Source organism: Mustela lutreola, chromosome 6 (genome assembly GCF_030435805.1).
Source record: "Mustela lutreola isolate mMusLut2 chromosome 6, mMusLut2.pri, whole genome shotgun sequence".
Lineage (NCBI taxonomy): Eukaryota > Metazoa > Chordata > Mammalia > Carnivora > Mustelidae > Mustela > Mustela lutreola.
The window spans coordinates 92,783,771-92,809,332 of NC_081295.1; the positions used below are offsets into that span (position 1 = coordinate 92,783,771).

Consider the following 25,562-nt stretch of genomic DNA (forward strand, 5'->3'; position numbering starts at 1 on the left):
CAGGGCTATTCTAATGATCCACAGCTGTAGAACTCAGAGAGTAAAGAGCAGTGTAGAAGGAGGCACATGAGGTAACATTGGTTTCCTGGCAGGGGGACTGTGGAGGAGGGGGAGGTGGGAGATGAGAACAAAGATCATGAAAGAGAGGGAGGAAACACCATACAGAACATAGTATGCGTGGTATCCCAGTTATACAGAAAGTATGTCTCTCTTTGTGTACCTAGCTATGAAGAGATGGGTCACCAAAACGGGAATAGCAATAGACTAGTGGATTTCAGGTTATTTTTAGTTGCTTATATTTTTCTAGAGTTTCAATGTTCTGTTCTATTATTTTTAAATCAGAAAGCAGGCTTTTTTCAATGTAAAAATTAAGAATAGCACCAGTAAGACAATAACAACAACAAAGGCATATATTTCAGTGTCCCTCTGTTTCTCTCCATGGAACCCTGACTACATTTTGAAATGTGGCCTCTGGGAGAAATGGGAAAAAAGCTACAGGATGTAGGTCATGTACTCTATGGTTGGGGCCTCAGATTGGTCTCTGGAAAATCAGGTGTTGATTCCAAGGTGAATATCTCAGCAGAGCATCGGCAGCATGCCTGTAGAGGCTGGGTTTGCAGAGACCCCTATGGTTCCAGAAGCAAGGCTCAGCCTCAGTTAGTTCCCCCCATATTTCTCTTTCCAACAGGTTACAATCATCAAGAATGCAGGTATTGTCAAACAAAGTCAGGTTGATTAATTTGCTGCAGCAAGGGAGAATGTACCCCAAAAGTGGGCATCTCAGATGGAAGGAATGGGGAAGGGCTTTTTATGATTTGGACTCCTACTGAATAATTATGAGGAGGGGCTTGGAAAAATGAGGTCTCCTCTGGATTGTATGCCAACACGAAGTAGGGGCCATTTAGAAATTGGGAATCTCAGCAATAGGCAGGAGGAAAGAAGCAGAGCTGGGGAAGGCATTGGCAAAACCAAAAACTAAAAATGAGGAGGAGGCTGCCAAATAGTTGCTTGGCAGCATGGTGTGGCCTTGGGGGAAGCACTGATTTTGTTGGCCTTTTGTTGGGGCCTGTCTTCATCAGATGAGGTGCAGGGCTGGTTTTCATGGTCTTACTCCCTGGGCCCCAGAGTCAGCGGTAATTCCTGGAGAGGGTGCTTGGGGGTGGAGTCTGATGGAGCCAGCTCTGTGCACAGGCCTGGCTTAGGTGAATGAGAATGGACCACATGGTGCCTTAGCTGCTGTCCAGGACTTCATCCTCCATGGTTTGTGTGGGCCTTGGAAGTTAGTGGAGGGGATTGCTCATCAAGGTCTGTGGGTTAGGTCCTTCACCCCCTGATGTGGAGGCTTTTGGAGACAGATGCTTAAGAAGCAAGTACAGATAGCTCCACGCAAAGGCCTTGGGCCATGCTGGGTGGTGGGGCTTTAGGCCTGGCCTGAGAAACCCTGCCTGGATTCCTCCAGATTCACTTCTTTATCTCATTGTCTGTTTTCTCACTTGCAAAGTGGGGAAAATCATACTGACTTCTCCGAGTAAGGCTAGGGTGGCTTTGAGTGGAACCCACACTGTATTCTCTGAGAACTGGCATCAAAGAAAAAGGTGACGTAGAAACATGTCAAGATCTTAACATAGAGCGGATCTTCTTCTGTGACCAGAAGCCAACAGTGCACTCACCAAGGATGGTGCATCCCTGCCTGTTGGCCCTGGGTACCCTCATGAGTTCTTATGGTGGTTGCCTCCTTCTCCCCTTCCCCTCCCTTGTCCACTCTGCATGGTGTCTTTCAAGAAGACCCCCTCTAAGTCTTGGCTTCCATCCCTGTCTTAGACCTGACTTTTCCCCTGCTTCTGGGGCTTCCTTGTCTGAACTCAGCCCCAGTCCCCTTCTCCAGGTAAGAGGATGGAGGGCCTGAGGCCAAAGGGTTCAAGGAGGAAGGTCTCTGAATCTTGGTCTTCTGACTCAGTCCATTGGGCTGCCCTGTGGCTGCCCAGTGTTCAGGCATGGCCTCTGTCCTGGCGCCTGACCTGGACTTACGTTTTCTACTGAGGGTCAGAACCAGCCTTGTAGTCCACTGATAGGAGATCTACCTGTCACGCGGGGCCAGTTCATCCCAACCAGATGTGCATCTAGGTATATGGAAAACAACAGAGGCCACCTCAGCCAAATGGAGACTTTCCCTTAGCTCACAGCTGTGGTAGGCAGACATGAGAAGGACGACATATTTGCCTGTGACATTAGAATAAGATTGGCAGTAGTTTTGGGGGGCTGGGCTCCAGCAGGCACTTGAAGAACACCCCAGAACTGCAGACGAAGTCCTGAGGTGATTTCATGGGGCAATTCCAGCATGGGCAATATCTGTAGTCTAAAGAAATTTAAAAAAACATGCTGGTGGTCTGGAAGCTGAGTGGGGTACACACTCTGCACATATTTGAGATGACCTTGTGATTGGGTGACAGGCCTGCTCAATCCCGGCCTCTAGAAATCAGTTAGGATCTACCAGAGAAATAAAATAACCTAAAAGGCCCTGAGTCCCCCCATTCCTCTGGCTGTCCCCTTTCCCCCTTCTCCGCTAAGAGCAAGGATTTGTTCCTGTTGGTGTGACCCCCAGCAGCGACTTGTACTTTATTACCACACTCCAGACTTTTCTGTCCTGCACTGGACGCCTGAACCAGCTTCCTCTTCATCTCTTGCTCTGCAATAACATGGCTCCCTGTTCACGATTACCGCCGTAATTTGGGAAGATCTATGGTGTACACCGTGTACAGCTCATCAGTTTGCTTTAATGGAGCTTCAAAGGACAGTACGAGCCTCCAACTTATTTCCCGTTTGCTTCTTCCTTCCTCTTCCACAGTCCCTGCTGAAGACGGGAAGTCCGGCCCATGCTCTCGGACCGAGGCCCGACCCTCACGGTCTGGGCTAGCCTCCCCGGTGTAGGAATTTGCCCAGGGAGCTAATTGCCAATGTTTGTCATTACTCCAGACCCAGAAGGAAGAGAAAGGGGGTGCCAGCAGGAAGAGGGGAGTGCCTGCGGCCAGCTGCTGCTGACCCTGGCACCCGAGAGTTCCTAGCAGCAGGCCTGTTTGCCACAGGGCCTCTGGAAAAGCCAGGTTGCCTCAAGTGAGGGGCGGCCTACTGAAAACAGGTCTCCCACCCCTGTACTTTTGTAGAATTTTCCTTTTAAAACTAACACGGGGGCCACACGCAGCAGCTTTTTGTCCCAGCTAATGACCGGATGGAATTCTTACTTATTTATTTATTTTTGACATCCAGCCACCAGCTTCTGAGGTCCTCAGAAAGAACATTTGTAACCATGCATTCTTTATGTGGTCTTCGATTAATAAACAGGAACCCACCTTTCTAGACGGACAGAGAAACATTTTTTTTCTGTTTGCTGCTCCTGTGTGTAGGATCCATGAATGGGGGCTTTGAGAACTGGCCCTTTCGTGGCCAGATATCAAAGTGCTGCTCACACAGACGGGCTGACCGCACGAAGGTGCGGCCCTGGGCCGCCGCCCCTGTGGCTGCCCTCTGCGGTTCCCCGCTGGCCGCCTCATTGGGCCACAGGGCCAGGCTTGTGATGGCCCCATTTTCCTCCCTGGAATGAACACCGACCCACCAGGAAGAAGGGGGAGACCACCAGCATCCATTCTCCATCGAGTCCCAAAATAACTGTATTTATAATTATGTGTATGTGTTCCCTTTTGTGGCCTTCCTCCCCTGGTCACATCCCTCTGTTTGGGAAGAGAAAGCTCTTGTCTAAACGTTTCCTGGCCTGATGTTCTTTCGCTTCTCTTCTCCTTTCCATTGCTCCCCCTTCTCTCCTCTTCCCTTCTTTCCTCTCCTTTTCTGTAGCCCCCTTCCCTCTTGTCCTTGGATAGTGTGCCCTGATTCTCCCACGTGACCGGTGGGGGTGCTCCTGGAGTCTTTCCGTGGCCACCTCAAGCTGGGAGCTCTGATGGGTTTGCGGGGGCTTCCGCGAAGCAGCAGGACAAGCAGCAGTGACCATGGTCAGGTCCCTGCAGACAGCAAGGGTGTGCGAAGGGCTGGGGCTTTGTCTATGAATCCTAAAGTCTGAGATTGGGCTGATGAAAGCTTCGAGTTAAAGTCGGAGGATCAAGGTACAGCAAGAGGAAGCACGTTGAGCCTCGTCAACATGCTGGCGCTCTGAGGGTTCTTCTGTCTGGGAAAAGTCATCTGCTAATCTTGGGCTTCCATTTGACTCATGTTGGGCAAAATGCTGGGAAGCAGCTTTGGGGGATCCGTTACTGGAAGCACAGACCTGGCAGTTGGTCTGGGCTTGTGGGGAGGAGGCAGAAATGAACCCATCCTAGTCTCTCCTGCCTTCTCCCCTCTGGTCCTGTCCTCTCACTCCATATGGATCTGTCGGGAAGATGGAGGTATGGCTACCCTGGCTGAAGTCATCCTTACTCTGCCACCATCTTTGAGAGCTTCCCAGGAAAGGCCTTGCAGAGGTGAAGAGACACTCAGGTGTAGTTAGAGCAGGGTAGGTGGTCAGCGAAGGGAGCTGGAACCTGTCTTTTCTATTACACAGCTTGTCCCAGGTGAGGCAGCTCAGGAGACCCTCACCATGTAATTCTTTAATTAGAATCTAATAAGGTGGGATTTTTAGGTCTCCTGTATTGGCAGAGAGGGAGTCTGGAGTTGATCTGCCTGGGGAAGAGACGCTGAGTTGCAGGAATGGCAAGCTGTGGGAAAATGGATGAGAGACTCACCCTTGGTTCTCTCAGTGCCCCCCTCCCTGCCTTGAGTCCCAGAAGCCCCTGTGAGATGAACCAGAAGGGAACCGTGATGCTCCTGTTACAGGTGAACACGCTGCTTTCATCCCTGCCTCCCCGTACTCGTGCCCATGGAGAGAAAGAGGAAGAAGCATGAGCTGGCCTGAAGAAGCTTGCTGTGATTCTTAGAAGCCTTGATGGCCTCTCAGAGGATGTCATCTGCCTGCTTCTCCTATAATTCCCAGCCCTCTCTGTAGGGACAATGTCTGGGGGAAATAAGGAAATGACAGGAATCAACTCTGGCACCAGGGATGCTGCTGTGAATGGCTGGAGGTATAAAGATCCTTCCCCAAGTGCGCTCTGATTTTCCACGTTTCATTGTTGATGGCGCACTGTGGAAACCTTCCTGGCTTCTCCACACACCCTGGTCCTATCCTTGGCTTGGCCCTGACAGTGCCTCCTACCCACCCAGGCCACCACTCTCTAAGATTGAGATCCCCAACATCCCCAGGAAGCTAGAAGACCATTCCTCTCTTCTCTTCCCCCTGATCTGAGAAAATGAAATTGGGTCTTTGGATGTATGTCTAGGCCATAGGGCAGGTCAGAGGCTTCCAGAGCAAGGGCTCAAGTCCCACCTCCTTGTCATCTGGATCACCAAAGTAAGCACCCCGGGGTGGGGGTGGGGGCAGGAGGTGAGATTTGATTAGTGAGAGCTTCAAAGGAAGTTAGGCCAGGTCCCAGAAGGCTGGCAGCAGAAGAGTTAAGAGTTGTAATTAGGAGTCAACACAACCCAGTGCTAGATCTTTACTTTTCTAGGCTTTGCAGTGCTTTTGTTGCCCTGATGCTGGATATTGATGGTGGTCAGCAACTGAGGGGTGTGGCTTTTTCTGAGGGTCATGGCTTTTTCTGAGGGTCTTATTGTGAAAAGAACAACTTTGGATATCGCCTTATTTCCTGGGTTGAAACACACCCTGGAGCAAAAATTTGAGCAAGTCCCTCATTTGCCAAATGGCTTCTTCCACCTGCGACAGCCTAGGGTTCTGGAAGATGAGGCCAATTCTGTTCTCTGGTTTGAAGCAAGGCAAGAATATTGGTCTTAAGTATCAGGCTTTTCCTGATCCTATGCTGGGCACTGAACATAATCCAAGAGAGGAGCCAATGTTTCCTGCAGCCTTGACCAGAGTTATCAGTCCTTCAGAATATTCCTCCATAAAGGGGACTTTAAGGTAGAGTAAATATGGAAAATTCTGCATTCTACATCCCCCTCAAGGATGATTACCATGACTGTTATCATGTTAAGGTCCCGAGAAGTCCTGCAGTGAGGAAATCATTTAACTTTGTTCAGCTCAGAATGGGTTGGCATTACTTGGAAACTAATGCAACTGAATTTTCATGGAGCTCCATTTTGTAGCCCATGGGAAAAGTAAAACAGAGTAAAATAAACTAAAATATAGGTAAGGAGGACACAGTAAGTTTCTTCCCAATGCACAACGGATTGGGATAGGAGATTTTGTATTGTATGCACAGACTCAGAGGGAATTTAACATGCCATGTTTTTCTTTTTTCTTTTTTTTTTTTTTTAAGATTTTATTTATTTATTTGACAGAGAGAAATCACAAGTAGATGGAGAGGCAGGCAGAGAGAGAGAGGGAGGGAAGCAGGCTCCCTGCCGAGCAGAGAGCCCGATGCGGGACTCGATCCCAGGACCCTGAGATCATGACCTGAGCCGAAGGCAGCGGCTTAACCCACTGAGCCACCCAGGCGCCCCATGCCATGTTTTTCTGATTTGGTTTTCAAGTCTGCAGAGATGAGTAACACACTGTTGGGGGTTGCTGTCTGGCCGTTTAAGACAGACTTTCTACTCTCATCTTGTTGAGGAGGCAACGCGCATACACACATACACTCAAGATAACTACCTATCCCTGAGCAGGGAAGCGAGGGTAGAGTGGAGTGGAAATGGTGCCCGGCAGAAGAGGAAGGAGTGAATCTTGGTCGCGCTGGGGAGGAGCTGGTGAAGCAGGGCCAGGAGGAAGGTACCCGGTTCTGTCCTGTCCCAAGCTCAGGCCTGCTTTTGCTCTCCCTCATGTGGTTCTTCCAGTCTGAGGGGAGCAGAGAAGTCGGGGCCTGACCGACTATGTGGGGTGAGCTAGCTTTGTGGGGGTGGCGGCGGCGGCTCACTTGTACCCTACACAGAGTCAGTCAGGGAAAGGTCCGCTGTGGCCTTCTCTGGAGATACTTTCTTCCCACGGGGTGGCCAGGGAGGTGGCTGTAATTTGAGGGGCAGCTCGAACTTGTTCAGTTAGCCACAGGTTGAGGGGGGTGGGCAGGGAAAACGTGACTCTGAGTGCTCTTGGTTGCAATGGACTGCCTTGTGCTCAGAAATCTCTGTGGCCTTGTGCCTGGCGGTGGGGAGTAGGAGAGAGCCCACAAGGATGCCCCTGATCTGGGATGCATGCAGAAATGCATCCTTCCTGGGGAAGGATGGGACAGATGTGGGCGCACCCTGCCGCCAGGCAACACCTGTTGAGAAACCCAGCTGCAGTCAGGGTAAGGGGCGTTCTTGGCCCCTGCCTCACAACCGCCTTGGCAGCTGCCCGGGTGTGGCTCCACACTGCACCTGTGACGCCACTCTTGCCAAGCCCCGAATGGGCAAGACCTCCTCGGGCCGCAGGGCTCTGTGCCATCACCGCGGCAGTCACCCATACCTCGGGCGGATCCAGTCCCCTATCTTGGCCGCCAGTCTGAGAAGCAGAAGCAGATTTCACAGCCAAGGGCTCAGAGTCAAGTTTGTTTTAAGTCATTAAAACGTACAAGTTATTAAAAACTGGAGGTGGGGAGTAAAGACAACTAGAGCCAGAGATGAGAGACCAGTAGAAAACACCAAGATGGGAATGGTTGGTGCATTTCCAACCAACTGGCTCCTATGCTAATAGTTATCCACTAGGAGGAAAAAGCTTTTGGCTGCAAGGAACCCCTCTCCACCCCCCCCCCGCACCCCCACCAAAACAGAGTAGAAGACTTTTTTTTTTTTTTTAGGTAGAGAAAAGTAGGCCAAGAAATTACTTAAAGGCTTTCTGATGACCTCATAGCTCATGGTCCTTGTTCCAAGTAATGTAACACACAGGGGAGAGCAGTGACAGGAAACAGGACAACTCAGCGGAATTCCACACTGTAATCATTTGTGTGCTTTCTCGTTAACCGCTTTAACCTGAGGACCTTAAAACAGTTCACAAATTTACAATGATCAAACCTCATGGCCCACCTGAAGGAGGGCAGAATGTTGTGTTGCTCATTTTATAGATCGGTGGACTCCAACACGGAGAGCTTGAAAGAAAATGTCTCCAGAGCCCTCCAGCAAGAGAAGCCTGCCCAAGGATCTGAGGAGAGCCCTTCCTCCTGACAGGCCTGCCCCTGGGGCCTGGACCTCTATTGTCACCTCCTTTCCTGTTGGAAAATATGTCTATACTTAAAAAAAAAAAAAAAGTCTATACTTAAAAGTTACAATAAAAATATCTTCAAAATAATATATATAGGAAAATATGTAATGTATAATAAAAATTTGCAAACAAAAATTAAAAAGCTGTAGTTTGCCAAGATGGGGTTCCTTTTTACCCAGTGGCCTCCTTTTAGTCTTTTGTTTTGCCCTCACAAGTCAGTGGAAAGGCAGCAATTTGGAAAGAGGTTTTCTTTTCCAGAAGGAGAAGGAAATGGAAGAGTTGCTTTTTAAGATGAAATGCTGTGAGATGATGGGATGAGGGTTGGGGGAGGGGAAGAAGAGGGGTGTGAGAACTTTGTTCATCTTGGTTGAAAGTGCCCCAGAAAATATTTATCTTAGTTTACCTCAGAAGGGCAGGACGTGCAAGAGCTCTGCGAGCTTTGCTCACAGTTGGGATTTTCCTTCCCAGCTTAGGCTTCCTACAACTGAGGATGCTCTGTTCTCACTCAGGGACCTGGGCTAGAATGGGGCCAAGGGGCCAGAGCGGCTCTGACTTTAGGGCAAGAGGTGTCTCCGTTTCCTCAATGTCTGCCCAACTCACTTGGTGTCTCGCCCTTCATTCTCTCCATTTGAAGGCAAGGAATAAAGATGTTTGCCCCGAGATTCCCAAGGATAATAGCTACTCTATGCTGCATTTATAAGTGATTTTCATCTTTGGTTCCACAGTAGTGTGTTATGCACGCAATGATGGTAATAGCGACACTTCCTTGCTGTTTGCATAATGTCTGGCAATTTGCAAAATGCCTTAGGGAGCTTACATATATGCTCCCCAAAACCTCGTGTCAGGCCGTGTTCCATGGATAGTTACCAGTCTCATTCGAACACTTCTGCTTTAATTCCGGGATCTTTCGAAGGATGTCATTGAACTGACCACTTGCCCCCAGACTCTCAGGGGAGTAATTATAAACCATTTCTAGCAGAGACTGGTTCTAGCTGGTCCCCATGAACAAGTGATACCCAGTCCTGGGAGTCAGACAATTCACATATGAAGCTGGAATTTGTCTGCTTTGTTTGACTATTTCAGATTGAACATCAATAATTAGGTAAACATGAGTAAATTTGGTCCAATAATTCTCCTTCCCTCCCTCCTTAGTCCAGTGTCGTTGGGCCTTACAGGGAGTTCTGGGTTCTCAGATCTTGTCAGGGCATTGTAGATCTCAGTAATTCTCAATTCTCCCTTCCTCCTCTCATGCCCACTTCCAGCTCTAAATCCCCAAAATGTAATAACCGACAAAAATTGTACAAGAGAGCTTAATTTTGAAAGGAGGTGAACTGCCTCCATCGAGATCTTTCTGGAGAATATTAATAACCTAACGAAACATGATGTAGAGATAATTCTCTCATCGGCTCTAACTGAAAGCCAGCGTGGAGGGAAAGTTGCGGATGGCGGGAGCCTTATGGATGTTGGTCCTCCATTACTCAGCAGGGAAATGCTTCTTATGGTGTTCCAGAAGGGAGGGGTAGTCACGACAAGTCATACCATGTGTCACAGTGCATCACATTGACTCACGGCCAGATCTTGAGAAAAATTCACAGCAGTCAGGAAATTCCCCGAGAATGCTCTCATTTCACCCTCTGCTGACCCTGCGGTGAGAGCATAGGTAGTAGGGTCAGGCTGGAGGACGTTTTTTAAAAAGGGAAAATCAAAGCAGTTCTGTTGTTTCTGCATGTCTCTGGCAGGGCAGAGTCCTTACGGGCCTGGCTAAAAATGCAGGATCAGCCTTGAGCCCTGGTGACCTGGGGGCAGCCTGCTTGGGTCTGTTCCTTCATTCTAGACTTTTGTTTTTGCACAGCTCCATCCCTGTCCCACCCAGCTTTGTTTCCCTTTGGGGACCAGCATCATTCCCTCTGGACAAAGCAGGATGCCCATGATCTCGTCTTCCAATGGATAGAGCCAAATTTAGAGTTGGGGCTGCTCATTTGAGCTTTGCATATAATTGGGCCTGGCACAAAGGGTTATCATTAGGAGGAAGGGCATGAAATGAAGAAAAAAAAAAAAGGGAAAGCTGGTACTCAAATTAGAAAAGATTTTCTGAGAAGAGACACAGTGGTAAGGCTGAAAGGTCTAATCTCAGAGGAGTCCTTAAGAGAAAGGACAGAGTATTAAAAATGCCCAGATGGGGGCACCTGGGTGGCTCAGTGGTTTAAGCCTCTGCCTTTGGCTCAGGTCATGATCTCAGGGTCCTGGGATTGAGCCCCACATCGGGCTCGAGCCCCACATCGGGCTCTCTGCTCAGCGGGGAGCCTGCTTCCCCCCTTTCTCTGCTTGCTGCTCTGCCTACTTCTGATTTCTCGCTCTGTCAAATAAAATAAATAAAATCTTAAAAAAAAAAAAATGCCCAGATGGGGCAATTAGAGAAGCTAATATGGCCATCTCTTAGGATCACTTGCTTCCAAGTACGGCAGGTGCAGGGGGATTGTCGTGATAGGTGGCAATAGACACCGGAAGCATCCATTGTTAAGATCCAGGGTCTGCTCCCTGGGCGGCAGAGAACAATTGGAGAAACAGGGAGATCCACTTAATAGATGTTTGCCAGGCATCTCTGGAGCTGGGCATCGTCACTTCGGACTGATTGACAATAGAGGGTCCTGGGGGATCCTGAGCCCTTTGCTCAGCCATTGGCTTAGGGAACACCTTTGTCTAGAGCCTGGCTGCTCGTTGCCTTGGGAAATGGGACCATTACTGCTCCCTCCTCTCCAGCTGGGGAGCCAGTGCTTCCTTCCTTACTCAGTGTGGGTCCAGGGGGCACCATGAAGCCGGTCAAGGAGATGCTGTCGCCGCTAAGCTGGCGGGTGGATACGCATGTGTCCCCCGCACAGGGGTCTGGGGCCCTGTCGTGTGAAGAGGACCCAGGGGACCCCGTGTAGTGGGCCCGGCACTGCTCTGGTCCAACTCTTCCGGCCCCTCCAGCTCCACCTATGGACTCACATGGGGGGTACCTTGGCAGCCTCTCGCCAGACTGTCTCGGCACCCTACATTCCTGGTGGCATCCCAGCTCTGCGTGACCTCGGGTTCTAATATTCTTGGGTTCGCTCAGACTACCCAGCTGGCTCCGCTCCGGGCTTCCTGGCCTTGTTAAAACCAAAATGCCGTCTTTTACAACCCGGCTCTTTCCATCAAGTTCATCAAGCAGCCGCTCTTTTACAAGCGAGATGGCCCCTTTGGTGAGCTCTTCCTGGAGGGGGTGGCGGATGTGGGCAGGGAGCCTAGGCTCCAGCTGGGTCTGGTCTGGGCTCTATTCTTTAATGACAGTTAAAAAACAAAACAAAACAAAACAAACAAAATGAAGTTCGAAGGTGAGTGACCCTCCAAGAGGAAAGATTAAATGGGTTGATTTGGGAACTGTTCAACCCTGGAGGCATGGCTAAGAAACGTAATCTATTTTGAATTTTTCTTCACGAGCCTAAGTTGGTTATGGTGTGGGAATAACTTTTTCATTTTGTCCCTCCCTTTCTCTGTGCTATAAAAATATTCATGGCAAGGAGTATACAGGTTGTGTAAACGTCCCTTCAAAAAAGCACATAAAGGGATTATGTGTAGTCAACTTGTGTCTTCCTCCAAATGGGGATGTTCACAGGGACACATAGAGATATCCTTCACACACTGGATGTGAAAAAATAGCCAATTTAGAATTTGGCAGAGCAGCCCGGCCTGAGCGAGTAGAAAAGCTTGGCTTGGGGCTTAACAAACAATCCCATAAAACCCACACTTGCTTTTATTGAATGGTGATGCATGAAGGACCGAGGGTGGCCAACTTGAACAAGGACAAGAGCCAACATTCACAGTATTGTCCATAAAGGGTGGCAGCAAAGTTTCTTTTTTGCTGAAATTCAATCTATTCCTAGAAAAAAAAAAAAAAAATGCTTCTCGTACTAGTTGGCTCGGCTTCACTCTGGTGCGTCTTTCTGCTGTGATATCATTTCAGTGCCTTCAAGGTTCAAGATGCAATGTCTTTTGCAGCCTCACCCCTTCCAGGTCAGCCTCCACAAGGCTGGCTGCCAGAGTAATCTTTATAAAAATGCAAATCAAATCTATCACTCTCCTACTGAAAATCCTTCAGTGGCTCCCCATTGCTAAAGTTCAAATTCCTTAGCTTAGTGGACAAGCTCTTCAGCCATCTGTCCGTGCTACCCATGTCACTCAGAGTCTCCCATCGCTGCACACCCTACACTCCAGCTATTTCAAATCGACAGGCCATAATCTCCAAGCCTCATACATTTGCACATATCATTTCCTCCATCGGGACTGCCTGGGGACGTGAGTTGGGATCCATGAGAGCAAATGCTGCACAGGGCAGGGGGGCACAGAAGGCTGATGTGGGGCAGGGGGAATGCAAGTTGTAGTTCCAACTAGGGTATTTGGAAAAGGCCTCTTGAGAAGGGGACTGAGCAAAGGCAGAAGGAGATGAGGGAGTGGGTCATGCAGATACCCAAAGAAGGAGCATTCCAGGCAGAGGGAACAGTAAGTGCAAAGGCCCTGAGGTGGGAATGTGCCTAGTACCTTCAAGGAATAGTTGGAGCAGAGTGGATGAGGAAGGTGTGGGGCAGCTAGGAGCCTGGCTGAGGACAGTCGGGATCTTTTTTTTTTTTTTAAGATTTATTTATTTATTTTGGGGAGAGAGAGAGAGAGAGAACATGAGCAGATGAGCAGGAGGGGCAGAGGGAGAGGGAGAGGGGAGAATCTCAAGCAGACTCCTGCTGACTGCAGAGCCCAACATGGGGCTCAATCCCATTTCAACTCAAGGAGTTGAAACCAAGAGTCAGACACTTAACTGACTGAGCCACCAAGACACCCCCATGGGGCTCTTGAACTGAAACAATTCCCACCTTTCTCCTGTGGCCAGTGGCACTAGTGAGAATGCATGACCCTGAGAAGCCAGAGGCTTGGCTGGGAAGTGCTTTGGAGGGTTGAATCACTTTGCTTATGGAAGCAGAATGGGTCTAAAAGTAGGTGCAAGTGTCAGGCTCTGGACTTGATTTTCTTCCAACCTATGTGCACCCAGTCTCCACAAAACCATTTTAGAATTGTTCACACTGGTGCTTGAGAAAGGATACACCTTCGAAATGCTGCAGTCTTGTTTATGTCCCAGACTGAATAAGTGATCCTGGTCCTCAGTGGACCCTCAGTGGGGGGTTTAACCCATGTCTTACCTATACTATTCCCAGTCGCAATTTATTTTATTTTATCAGTCCTTCCCCATTCTTCCTTTACAAACAGTCTGAGATGTCATATATGGATCTTCTCTCAAGCCTTTGGGTAAAATTGTGAATTAAGGTGTCACAGTCTCTACCTCCCCTCCCTGGTTCCCACTCCGTTTTTATTGTGGCAAAATAATTAACATTTACCATTTTCACCATTCTGGGGCATGAAGTACCTTTATGGTGTCGGTTAAGTCATTCCCACCGTCCATCTCCAGAGTGTCCTCATCCTCCCCAGTCGAAAAAAGGCTGCCTGGTTAAACACTGACAGTCCCCACTTCCCTCCTCGGCCCCTGGCAGCCACCATTCTCCTCTCTGCCTCTGTGATTATTGACTACCCAGGGACCTCGCACAAGGGGAATCATACAAGACTTTGTGGATGGGCTTCTGCGGCCGGCTCATTTCACTTAGTGTAAGGAATGTCTTCGAGGTTCATCCATTCAGCAGGTGTCAAAATTTCCTTCCTTTTTAAGGCTGAATAATAATCATATACAACATATACGTATATATGTCTGTACGTACACACACACCCTGCATTTTGTTTTCCTGTGCATTCATTTATGGACCTTTGAGAGAATAACGATGCTGAGATTATGGGCATGTAGATACCCGCTTTCACTGCTTTGTTCCCTCTTCCTTGAAGGTACTTTTTGGAACAGGAACACCTCTTGGCTTCCCGATTCAGTCTCTGTGGCTGCCTTTCTCCCTTCCAACCTACTTTGCTTTATTAACTTGACTAAGGATGAGCACTCCTCTTTAGCTCAGCCCTCAGCCACTAGGGAATTAGAGGCTGAGTAAGTCACACAGAAGTAAAAGGGGACGACTTTTCTCATATCACTCTCCAGGAAGCTACTAACACTGCAGGAAATAGAGACCATGTTCCCGGGCCTGGGTCTTCTGATCCTTAGAGGCAGGGGATGATAAGGGACTAGGCAGGGTTCTTGCTTGGAGAGTCAGTGCCACATCCTGGCTGGGGCCACTGGACATCTCTTGGGAGGACTTCGTGTGTTGGCTGTAATAGAACCTGGGTGAAGGCAAGGCCATAGTTTTGGGGCTCCTTGGGCCAGCGCATTTCATTCCGTGGCTATAGGTGGCACCTGTTAGTATTACTTTGGGTCGCTGGCTTAAATAGCGCTTGACTTTGAACGAAAAAGATGCAGATTACAAAACAAATTGTACATTTTGAAAGTTTGCTTCTAAAAGAGAGGAGGCACAGATAAGAGGGAGAATGGAATCAATAGGAATGAGCACTCCTGTGGGAGTCTGCCAGATACAGGTGAAGATGAGGGTCTCGTTAGCCGTGGGCTTTGGCCAACCTGTCCAAATTCTGTGAGCTTCGGTTTCTCTATGATAGGCAAATGGGCAGAGCTTCATTGTTGGGATTAAATGAGAAAACGGATGAATAACCCTATCTGCAGATTAGCATTACAATCACCTGAGATACTTTTTTTTTTTTAAGATTTATTTATTTGTTTGAAAGAGGGGAGCAGGAGAGCATGTGCAGAGGGGAGAGGCAGAGGGAGAAGAGTCACAAAAGAGTGTGCTGAGGGTACCTGAGTGGCTCAGTGGGTTAAGCCTCTGCCTTCAGCTCAGGTCCTGGGAGCAAGCCCCACATGCAGCTCTCTGCTCAGCAGGGAGCCTGCTTCCCCCTCCCACCCCCCTCCACAGCCTGCCTCTCTGCCTACTTGTGATCTCTGTCTGTCAAATAAATAAAGAAAATCTTTAAAAAAAAAAAAAAGGGCGGGTGACCTTGCCTAAAATAATGGATTTGTTGATATTAAAAAAAAAAAAAAAAGTGTGCTGAGCGTGAAGCCCATCACAGGACTCGATCTCATGGCCCCGAGAAGAGGACCGGAGCTGAAACCAAGAATTGGACATTGGACACTCAGCCAACTGTGCCACCCAGGTGCCCCTCACCTGGGATGCTTTTAAAACATAGGCTGCCTGGGTGCCCTCCCCAGAGATCCAAATTTAATTGGTTGGGAGCATCAGTGATTTTTACAAAGCTCCCCAGGTAACCCTAATATGCAGCCATGCTGGCCAATCAATGGCCTTGGATGTAGGAGACTCTCTGCGAATGTCGGCCCTCCTTCTCAGCTCTCCTAAGGCTCTCCGAACATACCGGAGCCTTAGTTTCCCAGCACAGAAAAATGGGATTCAGAGCAGAGTCTGCCCTGGTTTTCTACAACCATGGAAAGCGATACCAGCTTTGCACGTGGCCTGATGCTAGGAAACAGTCCGTAAATGCTGGCTTTTCTGGCAAATGTGGTGAGAATGACAGTGTCCTCTGCACTGTGGCAAGCCCTCCCCACCACCCCCAGAGCAGCTGACCATCCTCTCGCCTGCCTGCTCGGGCTGTCCAGCTTCAGCTCCCCTGCTGAGCCATGTTCCTGGGAGATGCCTGGTGAGAACTTGGGATCAGACTGAGTCAGAGGTATTTGCAGACTTGACTCACCAGGTCTTAAACCCAGAAGACTGCCCTGTGGGTCTTATGACGTTCCTGGAAAATAAAAGAAGTGAATATTATTGGGTTGAGTTCATCAGACACTCACCCTCCCTTTTGTGTGTCGGGCTTTCTGAAAGGAGCAAGCAGCAAGCCAGCCAAGTCTAAGCCATCAAAGGAAAGCACCCGGCTGCAGGCCTGAGAGACGCTGTTTCTTCTGCCGACAGGTTCAGCCTCTTCCCACAGACTTCTGCTCCTCTGGCTCCCCAGGGCTACCCTGTTTCTCCTCCCTCTAGGCTCCTGGGAAAGTGTTCCCAAGGGCTGCCTCTGGTGAGGTGTGTCAGAACTGAGCTATGCTGGAGGGCTGGGTGTGGGCTGGGAAGGGCCATCTGGACTCCAGAGAACAAGAAAGTGGAAGCTCTCCTGGAGTGAGAATTTCTGCAAACTTACACTTAAGCAACAGCAGGTAGGGCATCCATTTCTTCGATGCCTCCTTTATCTTAAATCCTAACATTTCCACATTCCGGCTGTCTCTAGAAACTGCCTCTCCGCATCTCTAGAACTGTCACTTTAGCAATAACAACTGTCATTTTGTAATTTCTCACCCACAGCTGAGAACTCCTAACTGGTGGTCCCGCTCCTACTTTGTCTACTCCCTGCCCAACACAGCCGGGTGAACTTTTCAAAATACAAAACTAATTATATCACACACACACACACCCTTATGCTTAAAACTTTCCCAAACCTTGCCATTGCTCTTAGGATAAGGGAAAAACTCCTTAACAAGTTCAACAAGACCCTGTGTGTCAGGATTTGGTGAGGTTGTGAGGATAGAAAACCCAGTTTAAAGGGGTTTTAACAGATAAGATTTTATTTTCTCACAAAAAGTCTGCAGTGGAACCAGCTAGGATTGGCATAACAATTCCCCAAAGTTATCAAGGACTCAGTGCTCTGCTCTGTCATCCTTAGCAGATGGTTTCCATGTCATGGTCCAAAAGGGCTGCTTGAGCAGCAGCCATTGCAACCAAATCCCAGGCAGAGAAAGGAAGAATCGCACACAGTACCTTTACTGGCATCTTTCTGCCCAGAATTTCTCTACTAGCTACAGCTAATTAGAAGACAGGCTGGAAAATGTACTCTTTAAGTGGTCATGGGCCTAAAAAGCAGGAAGAGAAAAACGGATGTTGGGCAACACTGGGAGTATATATCATACACTACATTTCCTGACCCCTACTCTCTTCTTGAGTATCATCTGGTCTCCTGCTTCCTTTCCCTAGCTATTTCCATTCCTGTCAACATTGGCTTTCTCTAGAAGTCCCCTGTATTTGCAACACTCCCTCCTGCCACAGGCCCTTGCTCAGAATTCAGCTTTCTCCCCTATTCTGATTTGACTCTAGAACTCTGCTCAAGCAGCATTTCCTCAGGGAATCTTCCTTGATTAGGTCAACCCTCCCATTTAGATGCTTATCACATGCATGTCGATGGTATCATTCTTGCAATTACACATTTATTTTATGCAGTCATTTGATTATTTTCTGCCCCCACAATGAGGTCAGAGTTTAGGTCTAGCTTTGCACAGGAAAGAGCATTCTGCGGGGCATACTGTAGGTACTCAATAAATATTTCTTGAATGAATTAATGAATAGATTTAGCTCTTATCTCATACAAAGTAAGAGAGGCTGAGACTCAGCAAGAGATTTTCCTAGGTGAGTGGTGGTGGGTGGCCAGGAGGACTAGGGAGAGGCAGTAGAGCCTGGGGACCTTCCTAATTGACTGAGGACTTCCCCTGAGGGGAAGTCAGAGAGAAGAGCAGGGTTTAGGGAAATGATCTAAAGGGTTTATTTGCAAATGAATGGCAGGTTCTTACAGGCAGCCTCAGGCTTCATCTCTCCCCCAGGGGCATCCCCAGAGCAAGGGTAGCCCCAGGCTGGTGGGTCTACCCGGTGGTGACAGGGAATGCCAAATGAGTGTCAAACATTTAAAAAAGGGTCAGTCTTTCAAGGTGGCTATTTGCCAGCCAAAAAGTGACTCAGTCTGACTCAGCAATAAGATTGAAATGAAAGTGGTCAGAGGACCTTGACCCTGTAGCCTCGGTAGGAAGCCATCACTTTCTGCTAAAGGTCAGTGACCAGTGAGAGGGAAAGCATACCCATGCGCGCTCACTGCCAACATCTCTGTAAACGCAGAAAACAATAATCCCCTCACATGCCTAGCATCTTTGTGTACTTCCTCCCAGTCCTTATTTTACACGTTTTTCTATAAGCAGTTGAACTCCTTCACAAAACATGATTTGGCAATTTCCTTTCTCACTAAACTAAGCATGTTTTTTTAAATGGCTTTCCGGAGAGGATGTACTGATCTACTCTACTACAAACAATGTGCTAGAATGCCTCTCTCCTGACAATCCTTGCAAACTTTACCAGTTAAACATTGCAGTTTATTATTCCTAATTCCTAATTATTTCAGTTCATTATTATTATTTTAATTTGTGGTTCTTTCATGTCTAGAGAGAATGAATGCTTCTCAAACGCTTCTTAGTTATATATATTTTTGATAATATATATTTAAATATATTTATTTTTCAATCTATATTTTTCAATCCATGTATTTTAGTTCATAATTCCTTCTTTTAATTTGCAATTCTTTCATTTCTAGAGAGAATGAAAACTTTTCAAGTGCTTATTAGTTGTACAAAACTGACGTTTTTCAAAACTGACTTTTGCACCATTTTTTCTAGGATGGTAAATAGGAACCAGAAATTTTCCAAATGCTTATGATTTATACATATTTTTTCAAAACTGACTTTGGCAAAGTTATTTCTAGGATGGTAAATAGAACCTTTCCCACCTCTAGAAGTAGCATCTGTCCCAAATGGTTGTGTGTGTGAGGAAGATGGGGGTAGCGATGGGGAGAGGAAGGAGTGCTGTGGCAGAAAGTTTCCGCTCCGAGTTTGGGTGACCCTGGCTCCCACGCCAGTCTCCAGCACGCCTTTGGAAGGATGAGGCTCCAAGCTTTCTCAGCAAACCAACACTCACTAAATAGATGGCGGATGTTTGCAGTGCAGCTTTTTTGGATTGCTGCCCCAATCTGATCCACTGGAGGGGTTTTGATATCTGGGAGGCAAACTGGGAGCCAATGGAGCAGGGGAGGGACTGTGTCTGGTGGGGCTATGTCTCCAGAGCCCAGTAGGTCACCTGGCATGTGGTCATTCCTCAGTACAGGTATGTTCTGTGGCTGAATGATGGGAAGACTGAATGAATAGTTGCTAGGAGAAAGGAGACCCTGTCCCTCTGTGTTCTCAGTTCTGTTCCGTGCTAGGTCAGGAAACAGCAAGTCCCTGTCTCGCACAGACCTCCATCTCCATTTGGAAGTTAATCCAAATAGTAGCAAATATTCCTTCCGACTCTGAAGTTCTATGAAAACGCCTAAGCTGTTTTGCTTTTCTTTTTTTAAAGTGCCCTCATCTATGAAACCAGATGAAAATGTTGACCTCCCATGGGGTTGCCAGATAAAATATGGGACACTCAGTTACATCTGAATATCAGATAAACAAGGGATACTTTTTTAGTGTAAGTATGTCTCAAAAAGTGCATGACTCTGAAAATAAAGGAAGCACTGAATGATAGACAACGTCCAGCTGGATCAGTGTATTGCACCTGGGCTTGTGTTTCTGGACTGATGATGATTACTTGGCATTCATTCAACAAGTATTTATTGAGCATCTAGTAGATGCCAGACACCGTTTAGGCCCTGGCGACACAGCAGAGAATAAAATAAAGCAGTGTCTTTGTTTTCACATGACTTACGTCCTTATAGACGAAAAAGTACATAAAATATCAGGTGGTCCTAAAGCTCAGAAGACTAATAAAGCAGGATAAAGATCAGAGACCCTGTGGGGTGGGGGGGAGGAGGGAATCAAGCAGTCTGATGACCTTGACCTTCTCCACCTGAGAGCCTCTGACCTCCATCAAGAGTTGTGTTTGTAACAATAGGACCCTGATGTGATTTTTATAGCAATTATGAAGCTGCATGAAAATGATGTCATTGATTCAAAGGCACCTGTCCAAATCAGGGATAAAACGGTCAGCTTCAGGGATGGAAGAGACCTATAAATCATTTGGTGCAGATTTTAGCTGAGCTGGGGCTGGGGCTGCAACCAAGTTCCCTGACAGCTGGGAAAAAGTTCAGGAAGGTCAGGTACTTATTAAAAAGATGCTTCTGTTTTCAATTTCTATGTGGCGGTCAGGGTGGATTGAGTCCTGACAACTTGATGTGTTTTTGAAGTTTTAGCTGGAACAGCAGGGAGGTATTTTCCTTTTTAAGAAGTCTTCAAGCTGGGGTACCTGGGTGGCTCAGCTGGTTAAGCGCCTGCCTATCGAGCCCATCGTGGGGAGGCTGCTTTTCCCTCTCCTCCCTGTTCATGCTCTCTCTCACTCTCTCTCTCAAATAAATAAATAAAATCTAAAAAAAAAAAAAAAAAAAAAGTCTTTATGCTCCCTGGAGGTTCAAGGCTGGGCTGAGGACCGTGAGACTCATTGCTGGAGAGGCTACCTGTTTTACTCTCCTACCATTAGCACCAGCACTGTTGCTATCTTCATGATCATATCATGCTTGCAGGTGGTTCCCCTACCCCTGGTTACTCAAGTTGCTATGGTCATGAATCCTACGTTTTATTGCTAAGCTGTGTATTTGGTCTACACCTTTGCTAGGCAAGGTGTGGTTCCCAGGCCAGCAGCAGCCCATCATCTGGGAGCTGGCTATAAATGCAGAGTCTCTGGTCCCACCCCTGACCTGCTGAGTCACAGCCTGTCCTTTAAGAGTGTCCCACGGAATGGCATGAATGTTAAAGTTTAGGAAAGACTGTGCTAGAACATTCTGTGTGCTTGTGTCCATTGCGTTTCATACACTAGACTTGTATTTGATTTAACATACAGGCTTCTTATCTGCTATGAGATTTGGATGTGTGGGGCTCAGTCATGTCTTCCTCAACATCAGTTTGTAGAGTTCTTACCATTTTCAGCTCATGGGAATTATGCGCTCAGATATGTCCTCAGATTCTCGGTTTTCAAAGGAAGATCCTCATGGAAACCGGAAGAAATGAAGTTTTGGTAGAGGAGGGGCAGTTCCTTGAAAACCAATAGCAGAAGGTGACCAGGAAATTTCTACCAGAGAAGTTTTTAGGCATTCTGGTGGTTTCTCTGCAAATTGTGTTCTCTGGAGGAACAAGAGCCTCTAGGCCTGTCAGAGGGGATTCCCGACTACACAAACTGGCCCGCTGGAAATCTGAGGCCTCTAGGGCCCTATGAGAACGCTGTGGGGGACCAGAGTCAGGATGCAGGAGGGAACAAGCTCTCTTCTGGTGATCAGGGCTTCTTTGAGCCCCAGCCAGGCACAGGTGAAAGGACAGCTAGCCCGTGAGAGTGCACGTGTTCACCTTCCAGGGGTATAGGTTTACTCGTGGGCTTTCATCATAGGGCCCTTCCCAAGATAACAAGCTGAGGGAATCGAGCAAGTTCTGCCTCTGAAAGGCTTGGAAGTCCTGAAGGGCAGGGCGTAAAGGTGGGCCCTCAAACAGACAATGCAGAAAGCCAAGAGAGACACACTCCAGCTAGAACTGGGGGCGAGGCCTCAGAGACTTGGTCCCAGTAAAACTCAGAACTGCTTCCAGGGTGAGCACAGACTATCTCCCCAAAGGCAGCAAACAGGGTGGCTGAGACAGCTGAGTTAAGGGCTTTTGCACTGATGTGGATCCTTTGATGTGAACTTGGTAAACCTCCTTACCAGACCCAGTCACAAAGAGCTGCCGCCCACTTTTTACCTGGAGGCTCAAGGGATTAGGGGCAGACTAGCAAAGGTAGGCTTGTCAAGAGCCTCCAGGGCCTTGAGTGAAGCCCACTGTGAACCCAGATCAATGCTTCAAATTGAAGATTTTTGAAAGTGGGCTGATCAGCCTTGGAAGGGTCTGGGGGGTGGGGAGGGGTGGGGAGTGTCGCTGGACCCAACATGTACAACTTATACAGATGGGAAAGTGAAATCAAGTCCCTAAGTGGGGAGGGGAGGATGGGACTGGCCCAAAGTTCCATGGCATTTTCTGTGACGATTAGTGCTACTGTCATCTGGCTCCTGGCCCAAGATTCTTTCAACTGCCCCCTGAGAGCCTGGCTTTGGTGGGACGGGGAAGGAGGCCATCTGTTTAACACACTTCTGCTTCTGAGAACAGTGGGGAAGGGCCCTCCTTTCCATCTTCACCCACTGTCCTTGGCAGGACAGTGTCAGTCGAGGCTGCAACTCTGTCCCCATGCCCTCACTGTCTTCACGGGAGGGCCACCTCCCTAGACTGCGGGGGGGACAGCCTGCCTCAGAATTCCTACGCTCAGCCCCACACCCTTCCCACTTGGTTCTTGGGACATTTACTGCTCCTACAACCCACTCTTCGTTACTACTCTGGGGTAGGACATGAATGTCCACTGTCTCAGTTCCTAGAGGGCCTTGCCTGGAGCTGGGCATACAGCTGGCACTCCGTGCGTGCCCTAGTGACTCTTTCTCCTTTCTTCCTCGACAGATTCCGACCCCAGTACCTTGGATTCCCAGTCTTCGACCACCCTGTTCCTGTCCTCCGAGGAGCCGGGCCCTTCCACGGCTGCACTGCCCTCTCCCTCTTCCTCCTGTGAGCCCCAGGCCTTCTCCCCGGGGGCCTCAGTCCTGCCCCCGCTGCTGCCGCCACCCCCCACCGCCGCTGCTGCCCCCGCGCCCACCGTCCCTGGTGCCTCTGGACGCGCAGGCCTCTACTCTGTCGTCGTTTCCTCCCCCGACGGAGCCCCGCGCCTTGGCGACTGGCTGCCCGGCGGCCGCGTGGCCACCCCTCCCGGCGTCTGTGGGGATGAGCGGGAGCAGCCCGCACCCACCCCGCATCCTGGAGCAGCAGGCAGGGAGGAGGGCGCCGAGGCCCCCGGAGCCTCCCCACCGCTCTGCGCCCGGCCTGCCGCGCCCACTAGTCTGGAAGCCAGCGTCGGGGACATCCTGGTGGAGCTGCGGACCATGAACGGCCACCTGGACATCATAGCGAGGGCCCTCACCAAACTCGCCTCGTCCCTGGGGCCTCCGCCACAGCCCCTGCCCGAGGCCCGGGATGCCAACTGACGCAGAAGCTGACACCGGGTTGGGCACTTTCAAGGGATCCCTCGTGTGCTGGAGCGTCCCCGCCTGTCACCTGTCACCCACAGGGGTCCAGCAAAACCAGCAGAAGAGAGCTTTTCTCTGCTCGGCCTGCCGGAGTGGACCTTCCCTGGCCGCTCAGTCTGAAATGACGGCGCTTCTCACACTGTCCGGCCAGGTCCTTTCTCGGTGGTCACCACTGCCCCCACTCCCCGGGGCTCTCCTGGACCTTCAGATGTCCTCCTTGTTTTGGAAAAGGCCTTGAGCTCTGGGGAGGAGAAGTGCCCTCAGAAGCTAGCTGGTGGAACTTTGGGCGAGGAGACGCTCGGGAGAACCATCCCTTCACATCCCACTGTTGTCACTCCTGAGAAGCGTGGCAAGAAGGCAAGCCCGCTCCAGCTTTTCTCTCTGACTTGTTCATGGTCTATCTGATCTTTGGTGATGTTTACATATTTCTTAAAAATTTTTTTTTGCATAATTAAATTTATTTTTTCTCATTATAACCCTATTACAGGAAGTTTAGAAAATAGAGACGTGAAAAAATCTGATGTATTTGGAGAAGGAGGTATTTAAGTCTTTCTTATGAATAAGAAAGTATCTGTGTAATAAACAAAACTTTTATGTGTACTTTCTGGATGTTGGCCTCGCTCCGCTCCCTTTTTTCCCTTTGCATGGGCCCCTGTTCCTGGCTACTTGTCCCGACCTTCCTGGACTCCTTTGGATCTTATTTCAACACTTCTCATGCTTGTGAAGAATAAGCTTCTAAAGTTCTCATGATTCTTTTCTAAAACTCCCCTAAATTTGTAAATCCACCCCTTTCCTCTGGATTGGAGCAGAAGCTGAGTCTCAGAGTGCCTGGACAATATGGAGGAAGCCAGCACCCTTGGCCTCTAGTTTTTAGGTGCCAGGGACACTGCCCTTCCCCACTGTGACAACCAAAAACATCTCCAGGCTCTGCCAATGTCCCCTGACTGAGACCTAGATGGAATTTCAGAAATCTGGAATAATCTCTACCCTCCAGGATCTGACTTCCCATAAGAAGCCAGGGCTCTTCTCACTCTCTTATTTGAGTTAGAATTAATTTGTCAGAAGCAGATACACTGCTCTTTTCCTGGAAACAAACCAAGAGTCAGAAGCCACACTGCACAGAGTAAAAGGCCGTCCGTCTCTGGGCATTTGCAGGACATGCAGGTGATGGGCTGAGGCCAGTGGCTGCCTGGGCGCTGTAGTCCTTGGCATACCCGGCACATGTCTGACTTCAGCATGCACGACCCACCTGGAGAACTTGTGAAGGTGCCCATTCTGCTTTAGTGGTTCTGGGGTGGGGCCTGACACTGCATTTCTAACAAGCTCCAGGAGGGTGTTGATACTACCGGTACAAGACACGTCTTGAGTACTAAGGGAGTAGTAAGGGCTTTTTCTACTTTGGGATTCCTGCTGGTTTGGGTTGCTTATCTTTGCATCCTCCCGTGGCCTAGATGCCCCCAAGCTCTTACCAAAACGTTCACTGCTGTTCTGGAGGAGTTCTTGTTTTATTTTTTTTATATTTAAAGATTTTTAAATTTTTTAATCGAGAGAGAGAGAGTGAAAGAGAGAGAGAGCAGGGGGAGGGGCAAAGGGAGAGGGAGAAGTGGACTCCCCACTGAGTAGGGAGCCCGATGCTGGACTAGATCCAGGGACCCTGGGATCATGACCTGAGCTGAAGGTAGACACCTAACTGACTGAGCCAGGGTGTGGGCTGCCTTCAGCTCAGGTTATGATCCTGGGGTACTGGGATCGAGCCCCGTGTCAGGCTGTCTTGCTCAGTCGGAGCCTGCTTTTCTGTGTGTGTGTGTGTGTGTGTGTGTGTGTGTGTGTGTGTGTGTGAAATAAATAAAAGCTTCAGACATTTTAAAATAAAAGCCAGGGTGTATTAGGTCTAGCCACCCACTTCTAAAGAAGCTCTACTGGAGTTCAGACCAATTCAACATTTATTGGGTGTCTACAATGTTGGTGCCTGGGGGACACAAAGATGAATAGAGAGTAAGGGCCCTGCCCTCCAGGGGCTCCCAGCCTGGAGTCCCACACAGGGAGGGATCAGCAGTTCCCTCCAGTAAACAACTTGAGGAGGAGATGGGAGAAGCAGCAGAGAGTGGTGAGAATGGCAGTCATTGAGGTCAGGCTTCTGGCTTTGACTTTGGGAGGATTATCCTGCCTCAGTGTCTTAATCTGTGTCAGATGGGGATGATGGCATCTGCTCCGTCATGGCCCAACAGAAGCAGACTTGGATGTTCTGGGGCCTTTGCATTCCAGAATGTGCCGTCCAGATGCCCTTAGATGGCGAGTGAGTATCATTACCTCCTCTCTCCTGGGTCCTGTGGCTGGAGGTACCCTGGAGAGGGGGAGTCACACACTCACATCCGAGCTGCCCCTCCACCTCTGACTGACTAGAAGCTCCCCTTTCTTTTTCTTTCTTTTTTTTTTTTTTTTTTTCTTTTTTTAGGAAAAGAATCCATGGCCCAAAGTGACCGTCCTTTGTTCTGCTCTTTAGCTGAAGAAA

At 48.9% G+C, this 25,562-nt stretch overlaps 1 protein-coding gene across 2 annotated transcripts in view; it reads left to right on the forward strand.

Annotated features, from left to right (window-relative positions):
- RUNX2 (RUNX family transcription factor 2) overlaps positions 1-23,607 on the forward strand; it is a 230,410-nt gene extending 206,803 nt beyond the window's left edge. The window contains exon 6 of one of the 2 annotated variants that reach the window (XM_059178130.1): positions 22,431-23,605. In XM_059178130.1, coding sequence (XP_059034113.1) covers positions 22,431-23,008 — 578 coding nt within the window. In that variant the 3' untranslated portion in view covers positions 23,009-23,605. Of the gene's footprint in view, positions 1-22,430 lie in introns of both variants that reach the window. The other variant, XM_059178133.1, reaches the window with a different exon arrangement.
- The last annotated feature ends 1,955 nt before the right edge of the window (positions 23,608-25,562 follow it).